General features: G+C 35.1%; 1 protein-coding gene across 4 annotated transcripts in view; it reads left to right on the top strand.

Moving 5' to 3' along the window:
• The window catches only part of LOC143244137 (dipeptidyl peptidase 4-like), a 334,696-nt gene that overhangs the window by 197,292 nt on the left and 114,124 nt on the right, over window positions 1–23,280 (top strand). Inside the window, exon 1 of one of the 4 annotated variants that reach the window (XM_076488290.1) lies at window positions 21,918–22,235. The exons of the other annotated variants lie outside the window; for them this stretch is intronic. Within the exon in view, the coding sequence (XP_076344405.1) occupies window positions 22,164–22,235 (72 nt within the window). The 5' untranslated portion in view covers window positions 21,918–22,163. Of the gene's footprint in view, window positions 1–21,917; window positions 22,236–23,280 lie in introns of those variants that run through there. 4 annotated transcript variants of the gene reach the window in all.

Raw genomic sequence — 23,280 nt, 5'->3', positions numbered from 1 at the left:
GCGTTTCGTTTTTCTTTGGTACGTCTAATATTCAAGATAAGCTACTAGGAACCGCCGCTTAAGACAGATATTTTAGTATGTTTGATTCTAGTCTTGTTCAATTACGCTGATGCGAGCTGTACTATTAGCGCCGCCTGATGATTATTTTTCGAATTCGGTGCTCCATCCCACAATACATGGATTGTGAAGACACTGTTGGGTCTTACTTTCTGGGACCAAGTCGATAGTTTCCACACATACATTTGGTCATCTTAATATCCAGATTTTTTTCTACGATGAGTGTTTGCTATAAGGACCACCTAAAGTACATTGTAGCAAACCCACTACCTTGAAAGATCTGCAATGCAGCATATGATGTTAAGTTAGATGTTGAAATTTATTATTTATCTATGGATCAAATTATCTCACTAATGTAAGAAACAGTAGATGTGAACGGCTAGCACATCGAACAACACGTCAGCATGTTGGTGGTAATTACATCTCAGAATCAAATAAACCACCTTTTAATTACGTCCTCAGTTCATCTAACATATACAATAGTTTTGTAATAATTGGATATCAAGTTATGTACCATAGAATAGGCTAGTAAACGTTTTGCAATAACAATGTACTTATTTATTTACAATTTTAAAAAATATACTACGTGAAAATCTTGCCCTGAAACGACATATATTTCGGTGTCTATAACGCCATCTTCAGGAATAACGCAAAAGGCTTAGTTTGGGCTTATACACTCACTTAGTTACTCACATGTTAACAATATCATCTATGCTTACATTATTTATAATTACAACACATCTGTCTAGTACTTTATTATTTGTAGACCTGAACCAGCTTGCTTGTTTAATACGATATCTTTGTTATTGTAGCTTTTCTCTCTCTGATATTTAAGTCCAGATAGCGTTTTGGTATGTAAATAATTATTGGGTAGATAAGTTTCAACCATGTTCTTACTCTCATTACCAAACGTAGTGTTATAAATATTACATAGGTGGACAGACATTTTAAAGCAAGTCTCTGTTTCTAATTTAATTATTATTATATATTGTGTGAGATATTAACGTTCTATGATATTTCTTTTAATTGTAACTAGATGCTTTATACAAGTGTCAATTTTAAATTATTTAACCATGTTATTAGCGATAGGTAAAGACTATTTTATTTTTGGTAAAGGCAATGCTATCATTGTAATGAACACAAATGAGTACATCCAAACAAATGAACATCTTATCAGATACAAACAAATTTAAACTAATACACACAAAAATACACAAATCAACTGAACAAAATACTACTACAAATGGGGAAGGAGCCAACATAATATCAGAAAGTTTTTATTTTTTACTTATGTAAAACCAACTCACGCACACCACAACTATACGCCACCATCAAATCTCACAAACCCGATTGTCCGCTTCGACCCATAATGTCGTCCTATGAATTATTTAACTACAACCTTGATAAATGCACAGAGGGCATTTTCTAAATATGTAACATCAGCCGACTCGTTTTTCAAAGATTCTTTTAACTTTAAATCTATTCTTAATCAACTAAATCATAAAGTCTTAATGGCTGTGTTCTTGGATATAAAGTTCTAAAGCTATCTTGCAGGCTTCAGTTGTTGAAACTTCTGTAAAAAGAGAGATTACATCAAAACTGACACGGGATTCCCCATACTCAGGTCATTCTACTGTAACCAACATTTCCATGACACAGATTGAATCTCAAGCGATCAATTCAGCCTTACACCCACCACTATACTGGTACAGGTATGTTGATGATACAATTGCTGGATTCACATCTACAGAACACACACTTGGTTTTCAATCATGTTAACTCGATACAACCCAAGATTAAGTTCACTTGTGAACAGAAGAAAACTGACCAAATAGCATTTATTACCCTCAAGATCACTAGAACTGATACACAATTCTAAACAGAAATCCACAGAAAAATCATCCATACTCAATTACACATTCCATGGGACTGAGCACATGAAACAAAACAAAAACTAAACGTATTAATAAACCAAATAAACACAACCACAAAACTATGTTCACCAGATAAGATTAACGATGAAATCAACAAAATAAAACAACACTTCATCAACATCAATAAGTTTCCTACAAAAACCGTAGAAAAAATTACTCTCGCACACCGAGACCAACAACAAACAAACAACAATAAATCCCAAGATACAACAAATTACAAAACCTTACACTGCTGCATACCATATTTTTCCGATATCAGAGAAAAAATAACCAACATTTGGAAAAACTTATAACAAAACACAACATTCCAGTAAACACCAAATTTATTTAAAAACCAGGTACAAAACTAAAGTCCATACTATGTAAAAACTACACTGACAAACACAACACCAACATAGTTTATAAAATACAATGTGATAACTGCCACAACTTCTATATTGGAGAAACAAGTAGAAAATGGAAACCAGATTCAAAGAACATAAAAAAAAATCTTCACACGTTTTTGAACACTGCAAGTCCAATAAACACTATATAACCATAGTAAACATCCATATACTAAGTAGTGAAACAACTCAAACTAAAATTATACCAATATGAAGAAACACCTTTATGCCTATATTAATTAATAACCAAACATATATTGCAACGTTTTATATAATCCCGTACACACTCGTTCCTAAAAGATGGGCCGACAACTGTCAGTTGCAAACTCTTTGTTAACCTGAAGATGACCTAAGACGGTCGAAACGTTGTTCTGTATTTAATTTTAATACCTACACTAGCCGTCTTTAGAATACATGTTTACTTCAAATGGGTTTCTCGTCATCGTGAATTACCATCTTTCTTTGTTATTTGTTATTACCGATGGTTGGATATCTATAGTTAACTTTATGTGATGGAGGCATTCAGTAAATTATCATTAATAGGTGTGCATGTACCTTGGATATTTGAATTATGTAACGCTACGCAGACAGCAGTCCTCGAAATAGGCCTAATGTAACGTTTTCGTACGACACGTAAAGTGTACTAAGCTCCAATTACACTTTAAACGTGTTTCACAAAATCCACCAACTATTAAAAGTTTTAGGGTCTTCGAATTTACGACGCTAAAACCAGGAGTTTGATTTCCTTCCGTGGATACAGCAGGTTAGCCCGATATGGATTTGCAGATTAGCCTGATAAGGATTTGCAGATAACCCGATATGGATTTGCAGATAGCCCGATATGTATTTGCTATAACAAAAAACAAACACAAATGTTTTAGGTCCAGACGTAAAATTTGCAATCACTTTTATACATTCATTTTTGTTTTGAAAATAATGAATTTGCCTGTTGTTAAACATAAAACTACAGAAGGGGCTTAAATGCTTTGCCCACCCTTAATTTTAGTATTGTCAGCCTTCATAATTACCGCTGACTCACCGAGAATAAGATGACGAAATTTGTAAAATTGTAATCACCTCACTTTGATGGTAACATTGTTACCAAACCCCATTTCTAAAGACAATTATTTTTCCTTCACAAACGCGCCATTCCTCCCAGAAATGTCTTGTTTTATGTCATTTTCTTTTAACACTCAATAACTAAATTAAGGTTCTGAGCGTATATTACATCAGAAGTATATTTATCAGAGCAACTGGATAAACATTGATTATCCAATTAAGAATGATTGGACTGGATTTAACGCTCGAACTAATAAATTAAATCAATAATTTGGATTTATATGGGTAATTAATTTCATATGTAATTTGCTTTACGTCTACTGTATTTCACATCTACTTTGTTTCACACTACAGAAATTGTGTTACCGTTATTAGTGTCTGCTAATATTCTTGATTGCTTCTAGATGGACAACATTACAAGTCATCCTTCCTGGGCCAAAAACACTATAAATAGGGTTTCGATGCACATAGTGGGCAGAGCACATACAGCCCACTATGTAGCTTAGTTTGTTTCTTTGATTTCTCCAGTGGTTCAGTTGTATGTCTGGGGACTTACAGGGCCTGGCATGGCCTAGCGCGTAAGGCGTGCGACTCGTAATCCGAGGGTCGCGGGTTCGCGCCCGCGTTGCGCCAAACATGCTCGCTCTTTCAGCTGTGGGGGCGATATAATGTGACGGTCAATTCCACTATTCGTTGGTAAAAGAGTAGCCCAAGCTGCCTTCCCTCTAGTCTTACACTGCTAAATTAGGGACGGCTAGCACAGATAGCCCTCGAGCAGCTTTGTGCAAAAAAAAAACAAACAAACAAACAAGCGGACTTACAATGCTAAAAACCGGATTTCAATATTCGTGGTTGTAACAACGTAGACAGTCAATTGTGTAGCTTTGTGTTTAACTTCAAGCAAACAAACAAAACTGGGATGAAATAAATTGTATATCACGTAGGTTTTATGAAAAAATGTTCTACACTTTCTGTACTTCTATTTCGTGGTAAGGCCCGGCATGGCCAAGCGTGTTAAGGCGTGCGACTCGTAATCTGAGGGTCGCGGGATCGCATCCCGGTCGCGCCAAACATGCTCGCCCTTTCAGCCGTGTGGGCGTTATAATGTGACGGTCAATCCCACCACTCGTTGGTAAAAGAGTAGCCTAAGAGTTGGCGGTGGGTGGTGATGACTAGCTGCCTTCCCTCTAGTCTTACACTGCTAAATTAGGGACGGCTAGCGCAGATAGCCCTCGAGTAGCTTTGTGCGAAATTCCAAAACAAACCAAACTATTTCGTGGTGACATCTAACGGGCACTTTATAACTTTTTCAGTTAAATACTAAAATAAGTATAAAATCATCGTTTGCCAGAAATGTTCCACTTCTTACAATCTAATTAAAAGCTTTGATCTTTGTTTCCAGATTTCAATGTAAACAACGCAATACAAATTGTTGCATTTTGTTCTGCCATTCAAAGGTTCTTACTTTTAAAACAAAGACTCTCAGGTTTCCTCTGATTTCGTTTTGTTGTTAAATAACACAGGATATGAGTGGAGTAAAACATTGTTGGTGAAGCCAAAGAAGCACCTTGGGTTATTTGTTTTCTGCCCACCACGAATATCGAAACTCGGTTTCTATGTGGGTATAAGTCCACAGACATCCGGCTGTGCCACTAAAAGTAGAGGGGAAAAAAAAGATCCATTTTTAAAAACAATCAAACACGAAATCTAGCATCTAACTGTAAAGTTAATAAAAGTTTAACTTTCTACCCGAAAACACTTACAAGTTTGATCGTTAGAAAAACACATTTGCTATTTGTTAACCCTGCGTCAATCTTCTGTGGTCTTCACCTACCTCAAACATTTTGTAAATATTAAAGACGACAGATGGCAGCACATATTTGTTTGTTTTCCTCGATAGTATCATTATTCGATTAGTTTGTGTTAAATTATTACACTTGCTTTAAGTGGTAAAAATAAACAAATTGTAATATTCAACGTTCATTGATTGATTAATAAAGGGAAATATTTGGAGTGTTAGTGTCTTTTGTGTCCCAAACTTTATGTAACAAAATGTGATAACTTTGATTACTCCAATATTAACAAAATTAACTTAAATTTTGTCATACGGGATTGCATTAGTTTATTTTCAAGTCGTTTAATAAAGAAGAATGGTCAGACATAAGTACAGTTTTACAGTTCACTGTAGCTTGAATGAAACACGTTTTGAAACAATACTTTTAGAGATCAAGGAAAACTGAACAGGTGAAATGTACTATTTAAATGTGCGCATTTCTTTCATCAACTGAAACGGTCAACTAATGATGATAAACATACAATTTTATATAATTAAGGTACAAACAATTTATCATATATTTATAGCATGTCATATTGCGAAATTTAAAGATAATGCATGACTGCATTGATGTGCCTGATGCTAAATCTTTCATATAAAGCATGAACGTCATTCCATCGAGTTATATACAATAAATATTTGCCACTAGAGTGCAGAAACATCGTTATCATAAAAAAAAAGAAACTGAGTCGTTTCGCAAGATGTCTCTCCAGTTCGAGTCATATATTATATCAATAAAACAAATATTACCCCATGAGATATAAAGCCATGGCCTACTAGTGTAAGAAAACAGAGAATCACCTACCTGAGAGGCTCGGTATGGCCAGGCGGTTTGAGGGTAGCAGATTCGAATCTCCATCGCACTAAGCATGCTCTCCCTTTCAATCGTGGGGACGTTATTATGTGACGGCCAATCCCACTATTGTTTGGTAAAAAGAGTAGCTCAAGGGTTGGTGGTGATGACTAGCTGTTTTCCCACCACTCTTGCACTGTTAAATTAGGGACGACTGGCGCAGATATACCTCGTGCAGCTTTGTGCAAAATTCAAAAACAAATAAACCTACCTGAGAGGAGAAATTTGGTTCAAACAGAGAACACTGCACATGAAGTCACTGGTTTAGTTTGAATTTTCTCGCAAAGCTACACGAGGGCTATCTGCATTAGCCATCCCTAATTTAGCAGTGTAAGAATAGAGGGAAGTCAACTGGTCATCACCATCCACCGCCAACTCTTGGGTTACTCTTTTACCAACGAATAGTGGAATTTACCATCACATTATAATGTTACTACGGCTGCAAAGGTGAGCATGTTCCAGGTGACGGGGAGTCGAACCCGCGACCCTGAAATTACGAGTCAACTGCCTCAACCACCGGGCAATGTTGGGCATAACATCAGTGTAGTAAAATGTTTTTTTCTGTAGATACCTCGTTCAAAAATTAAATATATTTCACACAAGCTCCCCACTAGTCCCCATTACCCCTCACGGACATCGAATATATCGGATTTTTTTTTTATTCAAGAAGCTAACATCTTCCTACTCAATTATCAGTTATTGTTTGTTGTCTATATTCTACTGTAACTGACCTTTTACGAGTTATACTGATTTAGTTGTTAAGAACGCGGTATTCACTTAGGGGAATCAAACTTTGGAATTTAACGTGAGAACTTTAATGTTTATCGTTAAGCCACCAAGGGAAATCAGAAGTATGTACAAAGTGCTTACAGGAAAACAGTGGTTAATTAACGTAACATAGCGTAACATAATTATCAAACAGGGATATGATATGAGCCATCCAGTAATTATTTAACTGCTTTAGTTATACTGGCACTGGATCTGAGCCATCCCGTGATTATTTAACTGCTTTAGTTACACTGGCACTGGATCTGAGCCACCCCGTAATTATTTAACTGCTTTAGTTACATTGGCACTGGATCTGAGCCATCCCGTGATTATTTATCTGCTTCAGTTACACTGGCACTGGATCTGAGCCATCCCGTAATTAATTAACTGCTTTAGTTACATTGGCACTGGATTTGAGCCATCCCGTAATTATTTAACTGCTTCAGTTACACTGGCATTGGATCTGAGCCATCCCGTAATTATTTAACTGCTTTAGTTACACTGGCACTGGATCTGAGCCATCCCGTGATAATTTAACTGCTTTAGTTACACTGGTACTGGATCTGAGCCATCCCGTAATTATTTAACTGCTTTAGTTACACTGGCACATTCAATCAATAACATAAATAACAACAACTTGGAAGTTTGTTTGTTTTTGTTGTTGAATTTCGCGCAAAGCTACATGAGGGCAATCTGCGCCCTCTTACTTTACTGTGTTATTGTGCACTTTATAAGTTGTTGTTATAAGTGGTGTGGAAATGCCGCAAAAAACTGTACAAAAGCTTTATGTGCATGGTCGTTCCTAAGTTTCATCTAATACAATTGACAAAAAAAGCAGATAGATTTCAAAATTCATCGTCAACTCTTGAGATACGCTTAATTTACCAAAATAGTGTGATTTGTTTGGTTTATTTTTGAAATTCGCGTAAAGCTACACGAGGGCTATCTGCGCTAGCCATCCCTAATTTAGCAGCGTAAGACTAGAGGGAAGGCAACTAGTCGTCACCACCCACCGCCAACTCTTGGGCTACTGTTTTACTAGCGAATAATGGGATTAAACATTATAACGCCCCCGCGACTGAAAGGGCGAGCATGTTTGGTGTGACGAGAATTTGAACCCACGACCCTGAGATTATGAGTCGGGTAACTTAACCACCTGGCCATGATGGGCCTACAACTTGGAAGATCATTTATTTTTCGTAGTCTTTATCTATGATATAATTACGGTTGTCATTTCTTTGATCAATTTTTTTATGTATGAAACCGGCAACCAATAATTATGGTGTTTTCTCACGTAACTGAATACTTTGATTGATTCATAAGCTGATGTACTATAAGAGACTTCTTCTCAGATTTCATGTAGTCTGATTCGAATGACTAAATACTTACGTTGAAAATAAACTGGTATCGTATTCGATAGACTTCTTCATTTAATCATATAAAGCTGAGCTCGGACGGCTGGTAAGCTGGATTTTTCCTCTTGTTTTGAAACGTCTAATTTGATGAAATTGTGTTGAAGATTTCTACTTCCAATCAAAATTAGAACCAGTCACTGAGGAGGTTTATTTCTTGAATTTCGCATCAAACTATGTGAGGGCTGTCTGCGCTAGCCATTCCTAATAACTAGAGAAAAGACAACTACTGAACACCATTCACCGCCAACACTATTTGGTAACTTACTCTGTACCAATGAATATTGGGACTGATAGTCACCTTATAATGACCCCCACAGCGGGCTATCATGTTCGGTAACAGGTTTCGATCCCACTGCTCGTAAACTGCAATTCGATCGCTCTAACCACTAGGCCCCTTTAAGGATAGAATTTACTTGTTGGTAGGCGTAAAGCAAACAAATTTCTTTATAGTTTCATTTTAAAGGTTATTTTACTAATACGTACTGGTTATTTTGATAAAATGTATTATTTTTATTGGAAATTATTAGAAAGCCGAGAACCTCTAATAAGATAAAAACGAAATTGATTAATAAGTGATATCCTTCGTAAGTACATTTTAATGAAATTGTAAATATGAAATTCTTAAGTATACATTAAAATTATAGTTTCTTCCATCCTGTAAACCTTCTGATCTCCAAAACAGTGGTATACCAAGTGATAAATCGGAGATCGAATCTTTATCGGGGTAGATTATTTATTTTTATTTAATTAAAATTAATATATGTTCATTTCAAAGTTACATAAAGGTTACCTGGTCTAGTCACCTCTAATTGTGAACTGATTGGTTGGTTGGTTTGAATTAAACACGAACCTACACAATGGACTAGCCCTGGCATGGACAGGTGGGCTAGGGTGTTTGTCTCGTAATCTGAGGGGCGCGGGTTCGAATCCCGCTCGCATCAAACAAGTTCGCCCTTTCAGTCGTGGAAGCGTTATAATGTGTTGGTTAATCCCACAATTTTTGGTAAAAGAGTAGCCCAAGAGTTGGCGGTGGGTGATGATGACTAGTTGCCTTCCCTTTACTCTTACACTGCTAAATTAGGGACGGCTAGCGCAGGTAGCCCTTGAGTAGTTTTGCGCGAAATTCAAAAACAAACAAACAGAACGGGTTACCTGTGTTCTACCCATCACGGGTATCGAAACTCGGTTTTTAGCGTTGTAAGTACGCTGAACCACTGTGAGCTTAAGGACAGAAATAATCCGTATGATGCGATGTGAATATGGACAAAGCAGTGGACAAAATCACTCGGGTAAATTAAGATACTTTTTATTTTTCAAGTTAATCATTTCTTTAAAAAATAAATCTCTAAAAGTATAAGATTCTAAAAAGATAAAAATATATTATATGTATCAGATCAGGTAAAACACCTAGTGTAAGGTTTAAAATTTAATGACATGTCAAAGAAACGTATTTTGCGTTTCTTGTATTGTTTTGAGAAAACTTTGTTAATTCGTCAATATAGTCAAGTTTTACGTCTTTATTTTGCTCTTGTATTGAAACGCAAAATAAACACACATTTCATAACAAAAGATCTTTCAAAATAAACTTAAGGTAAACACACATTTTATAACAAAGTTGCTTTTAAAAGAAATAAAAATCCTAAAGTTCAGCTGCATACAAAACTCAGTGCGTGTGTTTTCGTATAGCAAAACCACATGAGACTATTTGCAGAGACCACCGAGGGGAATCGCGCCCCCTGGTTTTAGCGTGTGTAAATCCGTAGACTTACCGCTATACTAGCGGGGTACAACTCAGTGGGAAGACGAAACAAGATGTGAAGATTGTGGTGTTAAAGGTGTTTCATTTATTTCGATTTAGCTCTAAGTTTTCTAATATTTGTACGTCACAAGAAATCGAATCTCGGATTTTATTATCGTAAGAGACCGTAAACCTTTCGCTGTTCCACTGGATAACATAATGTTAAAGGGAAATGTAATGCAAAGTAATGGAAACTTCCAGAAACTTTACCACGTGAATTATTTTTCAAGCAAGAGAGCGTAAAGTGTTTCATTGATCCAGAGGTTGTGAGGAGACGAACATAAAGGTATCTGAAAAGTTGAATAACAAATGCATTAGAACAAAACTTTTGTAAACTCACTTATAAAAACAGAAGTTGGTTAAAGATAGGATTTTGTTCTATTGTGCATTAGCCAGGTAGTTAAGGCGCTCGATTGCTAATCTGAGGGTCGCGGGTTCGAATCTCGGTCGTGCCAAACATTCTCGCCCTTTCAGCCGTGGGGGCGTTATAATGTGACGGGCAATTCCATTATTCGTTGGTAAAAGAGTAGCCTAAGAGTTGACGGTGGGTGGTGATGACTACCTGCCTTCCCTCTAGCCTAACACTGCGAAATTAGGGACGGCTAGCGCAGATAGCCCTCGAGTAGCTTTGCGCTAAATTAAAAAATAAACAAACCTGTTGTGCCTACACTATAGATTTGCTAAAATAAAATGCACTATATAGATTTACTAAAATAAAGGATTCTACAATAAAAACAGTTCTCAGCCAAAGACTCTAAATATAACATTGGTCCTTCTCTCACATCTTCAAAGGATCAGTTGCATTGATCATCTTCACTGGGATCTTGAATCCTTTTCGGGATACGTGTGGAGCCTCTACCCGTCCCCCTGCTCTCTGGCGCTAAGATTCTGATCCGTTTGAGTTGGCACAGTTAAGTTAAAATGTTAAACATCACATATATGAGGGTTCTGTACTTGTGTGAAATCCCTCTCGTGATTCCAGACAAAATTGTAGATAATCAGAAACTTCCATTATTACCCTTTAGTTTATTTCGTAACAACATAACCAAACATTTATTATAACATTGGTAGCAGATTATGGTTGATGATGTTGCTATATCTACTGATATTGAAATATCTTATATCATCATACTTATTTATAGTTATTTATTACAGCTTCACATGATTTGGAGGATACAATGGGATATTTGGCTTAATTTATAACTGACTTAATCTTATGAAGCGCACAACAATCTATTCGTCTCAAGAAGCATCTAACGTCTCTGGGCACAATTAGTGATTAATTTTTCGAAAACGAACAGGTTGTCCTTGTTTGTTTGAGAGCTGTGAGCTGATACATTTACCAAATATAATGAAATTCTAAAGCATTTTGTGAACTAAAAAAAATAAATAAATAAACTTCCCAAAAGTTAGTGCTATATATTTACGAGTAAGAAGCAAACTTAACTAAGTTGTTCGACTTTTCGGTAAACCATTAGAGACATTGTAGATCATTTTAAGAAAACGTATTTAATCTTCTTAAAATAAGAAAAAATAACATTTAATGTAAAAGAATAATACACTCAGTTGAATAATTCCATTGTAACCATGGTAAATTCAAACATAAAACACGACGAAACTTTGAATACGATGAAAGTATAAAATTCTTAGAATAAGTTTTGTAAAAACAGGTATGCTGCGCCATAGTACTCGGCATGAACAGGTGATTAGGGTGTACGACTCACAAGCTAAGGGCCGCGGGATTGAGTCCCCGTCACTTCAAACATGTTCGATGTGGCATTATTAAATTACGGCAAGTCCTACTATTCGTTGGTAAAAGAGCAGCCCAAGAGTTGGCGGTGGGTGGTGATGACTAGCTGTCATCCCTCTAGCCTTACACTGCTAAATTAGGGACGGCTAGTGCAGGTAGCCCTCGTGTAACTTAGCGCGAAATTAAAAACAAACAAACAAACGAATACTACAGAATAAATGATGCCTCATAAACCAAGAGTTTTCTCTTGATGTTTTATGTACATTATATCATTTTTATTGAATACAACAAGTCAGTCTCTTCATTATGGTAATGTTTTATCCTTTTTATACACCCGTTTTAGGTACAAAGAAAGTTAATATTTGCTATTCTCCTTAAATCTAGATACAGTGGATTTAATATTCATATAGTATTTATATTTATGGCAAAAATGCCAAGGCTATTTACCTAATTATGAACTACTAATTACAGTGAATATAGCCAATTAGTAGTTTCTTTGTTTGTTTGGAATTAAGCACAAAACTACACAATGGACTATCTGTGCTCTGCCCATCACTGGTATCGAAATCCACTTTCTAGCGGTGTGAATCTGCAGACATACCGCTGAGGGAACCAGATAATAGTACCTTAGCAAGTACGATTGATATTAAGGGATCTACTATTACTTTTATTACTCACACCAGCTTAAATAAAGGAATATTTCGAAGAACCACATACGAATTTAAAACATTCTTGCCAACTCCAAAATCCAAAACGCTGCCATAGGGCTAATCACTACCATTTTTTAAATATTAGATTTAAAATAACGTGCGTTTCGACATTATCAAAAATTATGTTACATTTATAAACGGGATAAAAAAATCTCACACTATACCTGATATACTAGTGCTTTATAAGGTAGCACAACGGATGTGATATATCAGAATGTTTGCTGTGGTCTATAGATTGCGAATCCACGAGATGCCAAACTGACATTAGTCAAAAAGACTAAAAATTTAAGATGGCCACCGAAATAGATATTTATGTATATATATTACATTTATGATTGTAGGAGTTTACTTTATCCACTTAGTCATGCAGTATTATGTTTAAAATGGTTATAAATACTTATTAACCCACAAAATAAAATTCACTATTGACCAAACCTATAAAACTGCGTTAAAATGAAGCTGAAAAGGCGATAAACAATGTGTTAAACCAGTTTCTCCATTGTTGTATTTCTTCGTACAATAATATTATAAAACAACGTGTTAAACCAGTTTCTCCACTGTTGTATTTCTTCGTACAATAATATTATAAAACAACGTGTTAAACCAGTTTCTCCATTGTTGTATTTCTTCGTACAATAATATTATAAAACAACGTGTTAAACCAGTTTCTCCATTGTTGTATTTCTTCGTACAATAATATTATAAAACAACGTGTTAAACCAGTTTCTCCATTGTTGTATTTCTTCGTACAATAATATTATAAAACAACGTGTTAAACCAGTTTCTCCACTGTTGTATTTCTTCGTACAATAATATTATAAAACAACGTGTTAAACCAGTTTCTCCATTGTTGTATTTCTTCGTACAATAATATTATAAAACAACGTGTTAAACCAGTTTCTCCATTGTTGTATTTCTTCGTACAATAATATTATAAAACAACGTGTTAAACCAGTTTCTCCATTGTTGTATTTCTTCGTACAATAATATTATAAAACAACGTGTTAAACCAGTTTCTCCACTGTTGTATTTCTTCGTACAATAATATTATAAAACAACGTGTTAAACCAGTTTCTCCACTGTTGTATTTCTTCGTACAATAATATTATAAAACAACGTGTTAAACCAGTTTCTCCACTGTTGTATTTCTTCGTACAATAATATTATAAAACAACGTGTTAAACCAGTTTCTCCACTGTTGTATTTCTTCGTACAATAATATTATAAAACAACGTGTTAAACCAGTTTCTCCATTGTTGTATTTCTTCGTACAATAATATTATAAAACAACGTGTTAAACCAGTTTCTCCATTGTTGTATTTCTTCGTACAATAATATTATAAAACAACGTGTTAATCCAATTTTTCCGTTCTTGTATTTTTTTTGTAAAATAATATTTTTAATGAACACTTTTACTTATGTACTTTAATTTTTCGAATAAAATAAATAAACACAGTTTGTGTAAAAATACTAAATATAAATGTTTTACACAGTTGTTCCTCCTAACACAACTGACATCATTTCACAAAATGCATAATAAACACTGCACATCCTCGCTTCGTTGGAAAATAAAAATGATACTGCTTACCCAAAGATCAGCAAGGTACATACTGGCCGATTAGTCTAACTTGAATCATCATGAAATTCAGAAAAAAAAGTTATTGAGCTTTTGTTTATAAGCTGTTACTAATACCATTTGAAGTAATACGGTTTTATATTTTACATTGGACTTCCTAGCTAATTCTTTTATTGTATTTTTATAAATGTGTGGACTACATTATTGGTGAACTGAATTAACACGCAAGGTAGGAGATGATTTAATTAAGTTTCATGGGTTTATAAATCATAGAAGACTTTCTTGTAAGGGTTAAATAGAAATCAAATTACCCTTGACTGTAAGAATAAACAGACGCATGTTTTGGTCTGAAAGCTTCAGTAAGAAACAAAATCTCATTTTATTTGAGAAATGACCAGATAGACTAATAACTTCTCTAACGGAATTAATTCGTGAATCATTTCCTTCGTGGTGTCATAGAAGTTGTAGATCAACATACTAAACTTTATATTATGTAAAACTTAAAGTTAAGCAAGTCAGTGTAAGTCTCTATAGCAGTGGAGAAAAAAAAAACCCGAGGGGAAAACCCATTTACAAGGTCTGCAGTTTAAACATTTGACTTGGAAAATAACTGTTTTATTTGCGGTGAATCACGCGCAGCAGATTGTGATAAAATAATGGTAAGTTTTAGTTGGTCAATAGATGCAACAGCCATTGATTCTGATACTTCAGTCTGTTAACCAGCGCAATGATAGCTTTGTTCTAAATAAGCATCTGAGTCCGTCATGTAGTAATCTTATAACTTCTTCATCACAGACAGAGTGCACGTCTTTCGCGTAACATCGATTTCTACATAGAGCAAAGCGTTGTCACTTCTATATATAATTATATTGCTAACAAGTTGAAAGCAAAACATCAATATTGGATATTGACGTATTTTTAACTATCATCTCAACAAGACGATTCATAGCGATACCCATTAAGGCAAGTATTGAATATGATAAAATATACAAAGTTTCTTATTTAAATAAACTCTTGAGCGAAGTTTGGCTGTAGTTACCTTTCGTATATCAGAATAATTATTTCAGATATGGTATCATCTAGTGATGTAGCCATAAGAGAGGGAGAGCTGAAAACCAATGAAAAGGCCATACAACAGGCTTAAAATACATCCTGTAAAGAAACGGAATCTAATATTATATATAAAGTGGTTAATATTATAAAAAAACTGAATTTGTGAAAATGCGAAGAAGCTCAAGTATACCTGATGAAGCGCCTCTAGTGTCTCAGAAGACAACTATGAGTCGTCTCCTGTACACTTTAACATAACATAATATTTAGAAACAACAAATATTGATCTAATACGCTGTTCTATCTAATAAAATAAATTAATCTGTTTTACAATATTTGAAAGACTGCTCTTAACGTTCGTACATTTATTAAGCCTCGACTAAAACTTACTTCCTTTATCACATCAGGAGGGAACTCATTGCAAAGACCAACTACCCTGTTAGAAAATAAAACTAAACTTAGAGCTAAGTTTAAAAAGGATGATGGGTCAGCACAATAAGTTTCTAAGTTCTACCATCCTCAGAGCTAAGTTTAAAAAGGATGATGGGTCAGCACTATAAGTCTCTAAGTTCTACCATCCTCAGAGCTAAGTTTAAAAAGGATGATGGGTCAGCACTATAAGTCTCTAAGTTCTACCATCCTCAGAGCTAAGTTTAAAAAGGATGATGGGTCAGCACTATAAGTCTCTAAGTTCTACCATCTTCAGAGCTAAGTTTAAAAGGATGATGGGTCAGCACTATAAGTTTCTAAGTTATACCATCCTCAGAGCTAAGTTTAAAAGGATGATGGGTCAGCACAATAAGTTTCCTTTACAGTCTTAAACACTTCAATCAGAATTCTCTCTCACTCTTTTATTTTTTTAAAAGACAACAATCATGATTAATGAAATCGTCTTGTTTAGTCTTATTTCTATCTACCAACTGTTCAAGATGAGAAATACTACTTAAATCTTCATTAGTAAAAACTGAAGATAAAACAGAATGTAACAACCCAGCCATCTCATAATCATCAGATGAGAGCTGTTATTTGTCATCCCTCAAATTCTCTACTCCCATCCTAGCATCTTTCACCCTTAGAGTATTTAAATAAATCCTTACTGTTAATATTCATGTTTTCAATCAACCTTTTTATGAACATCCTATTTTCATTTTGGACCAACTCTCTTGATCTTATTATAATCTTCCACGTCTGTCATAAGACCAGTAAAATTAAATTTCTGAAATTTGTAACTTCACTCCTTATACCCTTTGTGAGCCAACCTGATTTTTACTAGGAGTTACTCTTTTCTTAAATATCGTATCTTGAATATTTAAGTATTTTTTTAATTCCTAAGGTTAATAAGTATCTCCACATAGTTCAGTTTTACAATTCACAACAAATAATTCTTGTCTCGTCTCTTCAAAATTTGCTTTTTTTGAAATTTGTAATGAAAATATCATTATTCCTTATTCCTATACGTAGCACAACATTGAACCTATTAGAGCAATGATCACTTGCACCCAGATGTTCATCAATTTCCACCCTCTCAATCATTTTTTATTATAAATTAACATTAAATGCAAAAAATCATTGTTTCTAGAAGGTTCCTTATCAAATGGTAGAAAACTATATTGAAGAGTTTCCAAAACACTTTCTTTCTCATGGTTTAACTCTAATATTTTCCAATCTGTATGTCTGAAATTAAAATTACCCATAATTATGGGTAAAAGCTGAAACCTTAATCGCAGTGTAAGATTTCTCATTAATTTCATCACTGTCATCTGGTAGTTTGTAGAAATTCCCATTAAAGGCCTTTTCATGTTATGTCCATTAACAAAAATATAAATGGATCCAATATCCTCAACATCTACGAGATGTAACTCATATAAAACCATTTCTTTCCCTTTCTTTAGGTCCTATGAACCTTCTCTTCAATCCAGACTTTTGCAACTTTATTCACAATATCCTACCAAACTTTGATCGTCATCTCACCTGGGTTTGTGTCTTTCTTCTTTGGTGGGCTTTGTTCTTTGATAACCGGTTGTCTTCAATTCCTCCATTTGGCCATCGTATCCAGAAACAACTGGTTGAACTGGGTCTGTCATCATTGGATGATGTTGCTGAATATGATTATCAGCCTTCCTCATCCCTCATTAACACTCTGTTCTATGGATCATCAGAAGAAGACGAACACTCCCTTTTGAAAGTGCCATCGTCTCTTTGCCGAACATCTTTAGAACAGTTCTTCTGTTCCATTTTATATGGATGGTTCCAAATCAGTTGACTCTAAAGGCTCTACAGTGGTATGTTGTAGCTCAGTGGCTGTTCACGTGATTCCCTCAACAGTGTTTATATTCACTGCCGAGTTGTATGCCATTTCTCTTGCCTTGAATCACATAGCAACTGATCAGTTCTCTATCTGCACTATTTACACTGACCCTCTTCGCTCTTTACTGCTTCTGGAATCGTTTAATGTGAGTTCTCATCTTGTTCTTTTGAACATTCAGAAAGAAGTGGCCCAATGTTCTCTGTCATTCGTTTTTATTCAGTTTTCTGGTTACTTGGCCACATCAGTATTCGTAAGAACGAGCTTATTGACACTGCAAATAATTTCATCTGATCTAGCATTATCACAATTGTACCTGTATATGGACTAAGGTCCTATGATCAAGACACGGCTTTGCAACAGCTGGTAGTGGATTTGGAGTGACCAAGTTCATATAAGATTTTCCTAATCAAACCATAGATTGTTCTTTAGCTACCTAGTTATCGGAAAAAGGAAGCTGTCTGATGTATGCTGTCCATTGTCCACAGTTTATTTTACTCGTAGTTTTTGTTTTATATCTTGTACTGACCCACCAATGTATGATTTTTGTGACACTTAGATCTGAAGTACCTACATTTTAATTTCGAGGCACCATTTTATACATGCCTTTGAAAAAGGTTAACTTTGATGTTTTACAGTTTCATTAACGATGGTAGTTTGCAAAAGGTAATGAAATTGATTTGTGCTTTAAATCCCCAAACAACCAATTATCCCTCTCTATCACTATAACCTGTAACCATGTATTTCAAAGAAAATTACTGTCATCAAAATTGTCTACTTTCAATCACGTTTTAGTTATTCCCATTATACCAAAGTGTTCTGTTCCTACCAGTCCTCTAGAATCATCTATTCTATTTCTTATATTTCTAGCATTGCAACAGTAACAATTAGTCCTAATCTTAGAACTTCTTCTGCACTAGCTAAACTTTTCTGTTTTATTGTTTCTGTATTTCATTTCTACTGGCATTCACCTCTGTCTAGTCCCAGTTGAAAACAGTGATTCATTGCAAACGAGTCAGCCTCTGCCCTATTTAAAGTTAAACCATCTGTTCCAAAAACTTTCTTTTTCCATTAAACTGATTCATATGCTCAACCATTTTATCTGCTCATCGTTGCACATTAACTTAAGCTACTAATACGTGTGAGTGTGTGTTAATGTGGTGTATGTAAACTAGACACACTGTTTTTCAAGACTATTTTCATTCTTCGACTCGTTACCTTCCTTTCATCGTTTGCCCCCCGAAAGAAAAATCGTATTTTCCAGATAAATTTTGTTATATCTTCTGTTGACTCTCTTACGTTGAAAATGTTTGGAATTCAGGCGACTATTTTATACGCCATATTGAATTTCTCTGTTATCGTGCGGGTTCGTAATATAAAAGATATGATAAACATTTCAATAGGTCCCATTTGAAGAAGCAATGCATAAATATCTATATATTTCCAAGATATGAGACTTGACTTTCTATTACTCAACCAGCTATCCAATGGCCACCAACTAACATTAATCTACTCATTTCAGCCAATGAGTAAAGGGATTTTTGATAATAGAACTTTCTTATCGTTCTGAGTGTCGGTTGTATTTTTACATAATCATCTGAGAATAATTTACCTGTTTTGCACCAAGTTTTCTTACTAATTCCGCCTCATTTGTTATTTAGACTTATCTGTGTTGTTCTATTTCCACCTTAGCGATCGGCGGTCTGCTGGTAAGAATCTTATTACCGAACAGTTTAGAGACGTATATGTAAATCATGTTGGCCATATAAGACTTTTTCATATATTGGTGGGCTGGACATGGCTCGGTGGTTAAGGCCCTCGATTCTTAATCGGAGGGTCACGGGTTCGTGTCCCTGTCACACTAAATGTGCTCGACCTTTCAGCCGTGGGGACGTTATGGTGACAGTCAATCCCACTATTCATTGGTAAAAGAGTAGCCCAAGGGTTGGCGATGAGTGGTAATGACTAGGTGTCTTCCCTCTAGTCTTACAATCGTAGGGATGTTATAATGTAATGGCCAATCCTGCTGTTCGTTGGTAAAAAGAGTAGCTCAAGAATTGACTAACTTTTTCTTTCAGTCTTTTACTTCAAAATTAAAAACAGACAATGCAGATAGCCCTCGAGTAGCTTTGTGCGAAATTCCACAAACAAACAAACATCTGCATTCTACCAGCAGCTACTGACGCCCTCTTACATCCCTGAGTTCATCTAATGTTCTAATTATAGGATAAAATGCTGGAATGTTGAAACTAGAATAAGAAAACATTCACAATTAGGTCATTCAACAGATGTTCAGTGTAATTCTCGAGACTTACAAGAAATCTATTAAATAACAATGGCTGGTGTAATTCGTAACATTTTAAGATGATACAAAATGTAGTAATATCCAAACATATCAACTTTTTCAGTAATTTTGTTTCATCTTTAAATTGCATTTATCTTTCTGCTACCAATACATGATTGTTTTTTTGCTTGTTTTGAAATTTCGCGCAAAGCTTGGCGAAAGCTATCTGCGTTAGACGTCCCTAATTTAGCAGTGTAAGACCAGAGGGAAGACAGCTAGCCATCACCACCTACCGCCACCTCTTGGGCTACTCTTTTACCAATGAATAGTGGGATTGACCGTCACCATAACGTCCCCTCGGCTGAAAGAACGAGCATGTTTAGTGTGACGGGGACTCGAACCCTCGACCCTCAACTTAAGAATCGAGTGCCTTAACCACCTAGCCATACTCAGCCCACCAATATATGAAAAAGTCTTATATGGCCAACATGATTTACGTATACATCTCTAAACTGTTTTGAACTATACATGTGTGGGTAAAACTATCTAATGATCAAGGGTTAAAACATACCCTTGTTATTAAAACATTAGCTTAACGTGTTACACCACTATTGGTAATCAAAAGGCTATAAAATGTACGTCGCCTCCGGTTAACTGGTCCTAAACTCTAGAGCTCACACGCCAATTGTATTGGGTTTGCTCATTTTGGTGTTTTCTATTTTGAAAATTTACGCATCTTTATGTTCGCTTACTCATTTCTAAATAAATTAACTGCTTTATAAGACTTTGTTCTGGACTGTTCTTCCTTTACTTTTATAAACTTATTTTTGCCTCACTTGTAATGTAAATGCATTGTATCTTTCCGTATTGTCATCTTTGATTTCTAAGTTCGAAACTTGTTGCCATTACTATGTATGTGAGCATATTTATTTTTAAATATTAGATATACACTTCAATTGAATAAATAAAATCATGTGAAAGATTTGAAAGATGAAATGATAATATAATAGAAGGGTTATGACTACTGTTGTTAGACATCATGAAAATGGAAGTGATAATATAATGAGCCGGATATAACTATTGTTGTGAGACAGCGTTATAATATAATTAATATTTTAGTTAACAGGGTTGTAACTATTGTTGTGAGACATCGTTACAATATAATTATATTTTAGTTAACAGGGTTGTAACTATTGTTGTGAGACATCGTTGTAATGGAAATGATAATATAATAACAGAGTATAACTATAGTTTTAAGACATCGTTAAGATGGAAGTGATAAGACTATCAATATCACTGGGCCACAGCCATTGTTTTCAGACGTCGTGAAAAAATCAAGGAACAGTAAGAAATAGGTATTTTTATACATGATAAAGAATTGGAAGTAACAAAACAACTCTGGCAGGATATAACTTGTTTGTTTTTAAAAAATGGAGAAAAATAAAGATAATTTTGCTTTAACTACAGTGAAACGTAACTAATGGTTTCGAAAACCCAGACTTAATAGCGTAGCTAGAACAGAACAAAATTGTTATTTTCAGAGACCTAAATTGGACATGGTTATATTAGTGCAACGGAAAATATTTTTAGTATCCTTTAATTATTTGATGGCCCGGCATGGCCAAGTGTGTTAAGGCGTTCGACTCGTACTCCGAGGGTCCCGGGTTCGAATCCCGGTCGCACCAAACATGCTCGCCCTTTCAGCCGTGTGGGGGCGTTATAATGTTACGGTCAATCCCACCATTCGTTGGTAATAAGAGTAGCCCAAGAGTTGGCGGTGGGTGGTGATGACTAGCTGCCTTCCCTCTAGTCTTGCACTGCTAAATTAGAGACGGCTAGCGCAGATAGCCCTCGAGTAGCTTCGCGCGAAATTCAAAAACAAAACAAACAATTATTTTATAATAATCAAAACATTATTTTAGACTCACTTTACATTTAAGGACACCTGTAGATGGAAATTTCAAAATAACTCTACGTGTGTGAAATCCTTACATCGACACTCAAATCTTAATTTCGTATTATATGCCCATATTTACGCGGTTTTCAAATAAATATTTTGACTGCAGAGAGCAGTGGAACGTCACCTAGTGAGTTTTTCAGTGCCACGCCTTCAACTCTTTGCTACTCAGCGTAAGGATGGCGTTAGCGAACGCGTTCAAACGATAACATTTCATGTACATCAGACGAATACACACAACACTTTGGAAAACAAGAGGAAAAGTCCAGATTTTCTCGTCCTCTACTAATATTATAGTTAATATAATCTTTATCAATATTCATAAATAATGGTAAACACTTAGGGGTTTGGATAACAAAACTTAAGAGTTAAAGAAAACCTATATCCAGAATTCAAGTTAGTTAGAAAGAAGCGTTTTCGCGAAGCGGTAATGGCAAGCCCGGAGGAACAGAAACCGTCCAGTGGACAAACAAGCCAATCTCCCGCGGTGGTGTCCGAGGTGGTATGTACAAAGTTTCTTCATGAAAAAAATTCCAGTAATTCACCACGAATCAATTATAGAAATTATATAACAAAATTGATGCTTTGTAATACAGTATCAATATGTTCGTTACTGATATTATAAGAAAATGAATTAACTTAATGTATACTCGTTAGAAGCACAAATATGAACCCACTGAAACTTACAAACGAAATGTACAAACAAAAAACGAGAAATAGAAGAAAACAAAAGCTGATATAACATTGCTAAAATATTCAGGGAAAACTTCTATAGAGAAATGAGACAGTTATTTGACATACGTGATTTACTAATAATGTATTTCTTTGTTCTTGTTTTGAGGTTACTCTTTTGTTTTTTACTTACGTTTCAATTATTATAAGTATAGATAATTTAAATTGTTTATATCTCTATTTTAACATGATTAGAAACGTCAAATAAAATTCATTCAACGTTCTTTTCTTACAAGTGTGTGCTTTTGTTTCTTATAACAATGCCACATCGGGATATCTGCTGAATCCAGCGAGGGGAATAGAACCCCTGATTTTAGCGTTGTAAATCTGTAGACTTACCACTATACCAGTGGGGACTCTCTTCTTGGTAGCTAAGAAAATAACATTAAATATTATAAGCTGCATGAGGTGATAAATAAATATATGTAACAGATAAGGGTATGGTTACAAAGATTGAAATAACCGTCGCTTAAAGATATCCAAGAAACGGTTTTAAAGTGTTCATTCACTTAAGTCACTTGGAGTAAGATGGATTCCTATTGAACGTATCTTTCTGATTGGCAGGCACCCAGGTGGCTTGAGAATTTAAAACGTTACAATCTATGGTTTGGTTCTCCGCAGTGGAAATAAATCAAATAGCTCACGATGTAAGTTTGGATTAAAATACACGGTAAAGAAACAGTAAAACAAAGCTGTACATCCACAGAAGTACTTAGCTATTTAAATTCTCCAAATACAAAAAAAGAGAAACACGGGTGAGGACGTCTGCTTCTTTGTAACTTAAGAAAGAAATATGAAAACGTTTATGAGAAGTA

The sequence above is a fragment of the Tachypleus tridentatus genome, chromosome 1 (assembly GCF_004210375.1).
Source record: "Tachypleus tridentatus isolate NWPU-2018 chromosome 1, ASM421037v1, whole genome shotgun sequence".
Lineage (NCBI taxonomy): Eukaryota > Metazoa > Arthropoda > Merostomata > Xiphosura > Limulidae > Tachypleus > Tachypleus tridentatus.
Note: the sequence above shows the minus strand (reverse complement) of the source record. Positions and strands in the feature narration are given on the sequence as shown.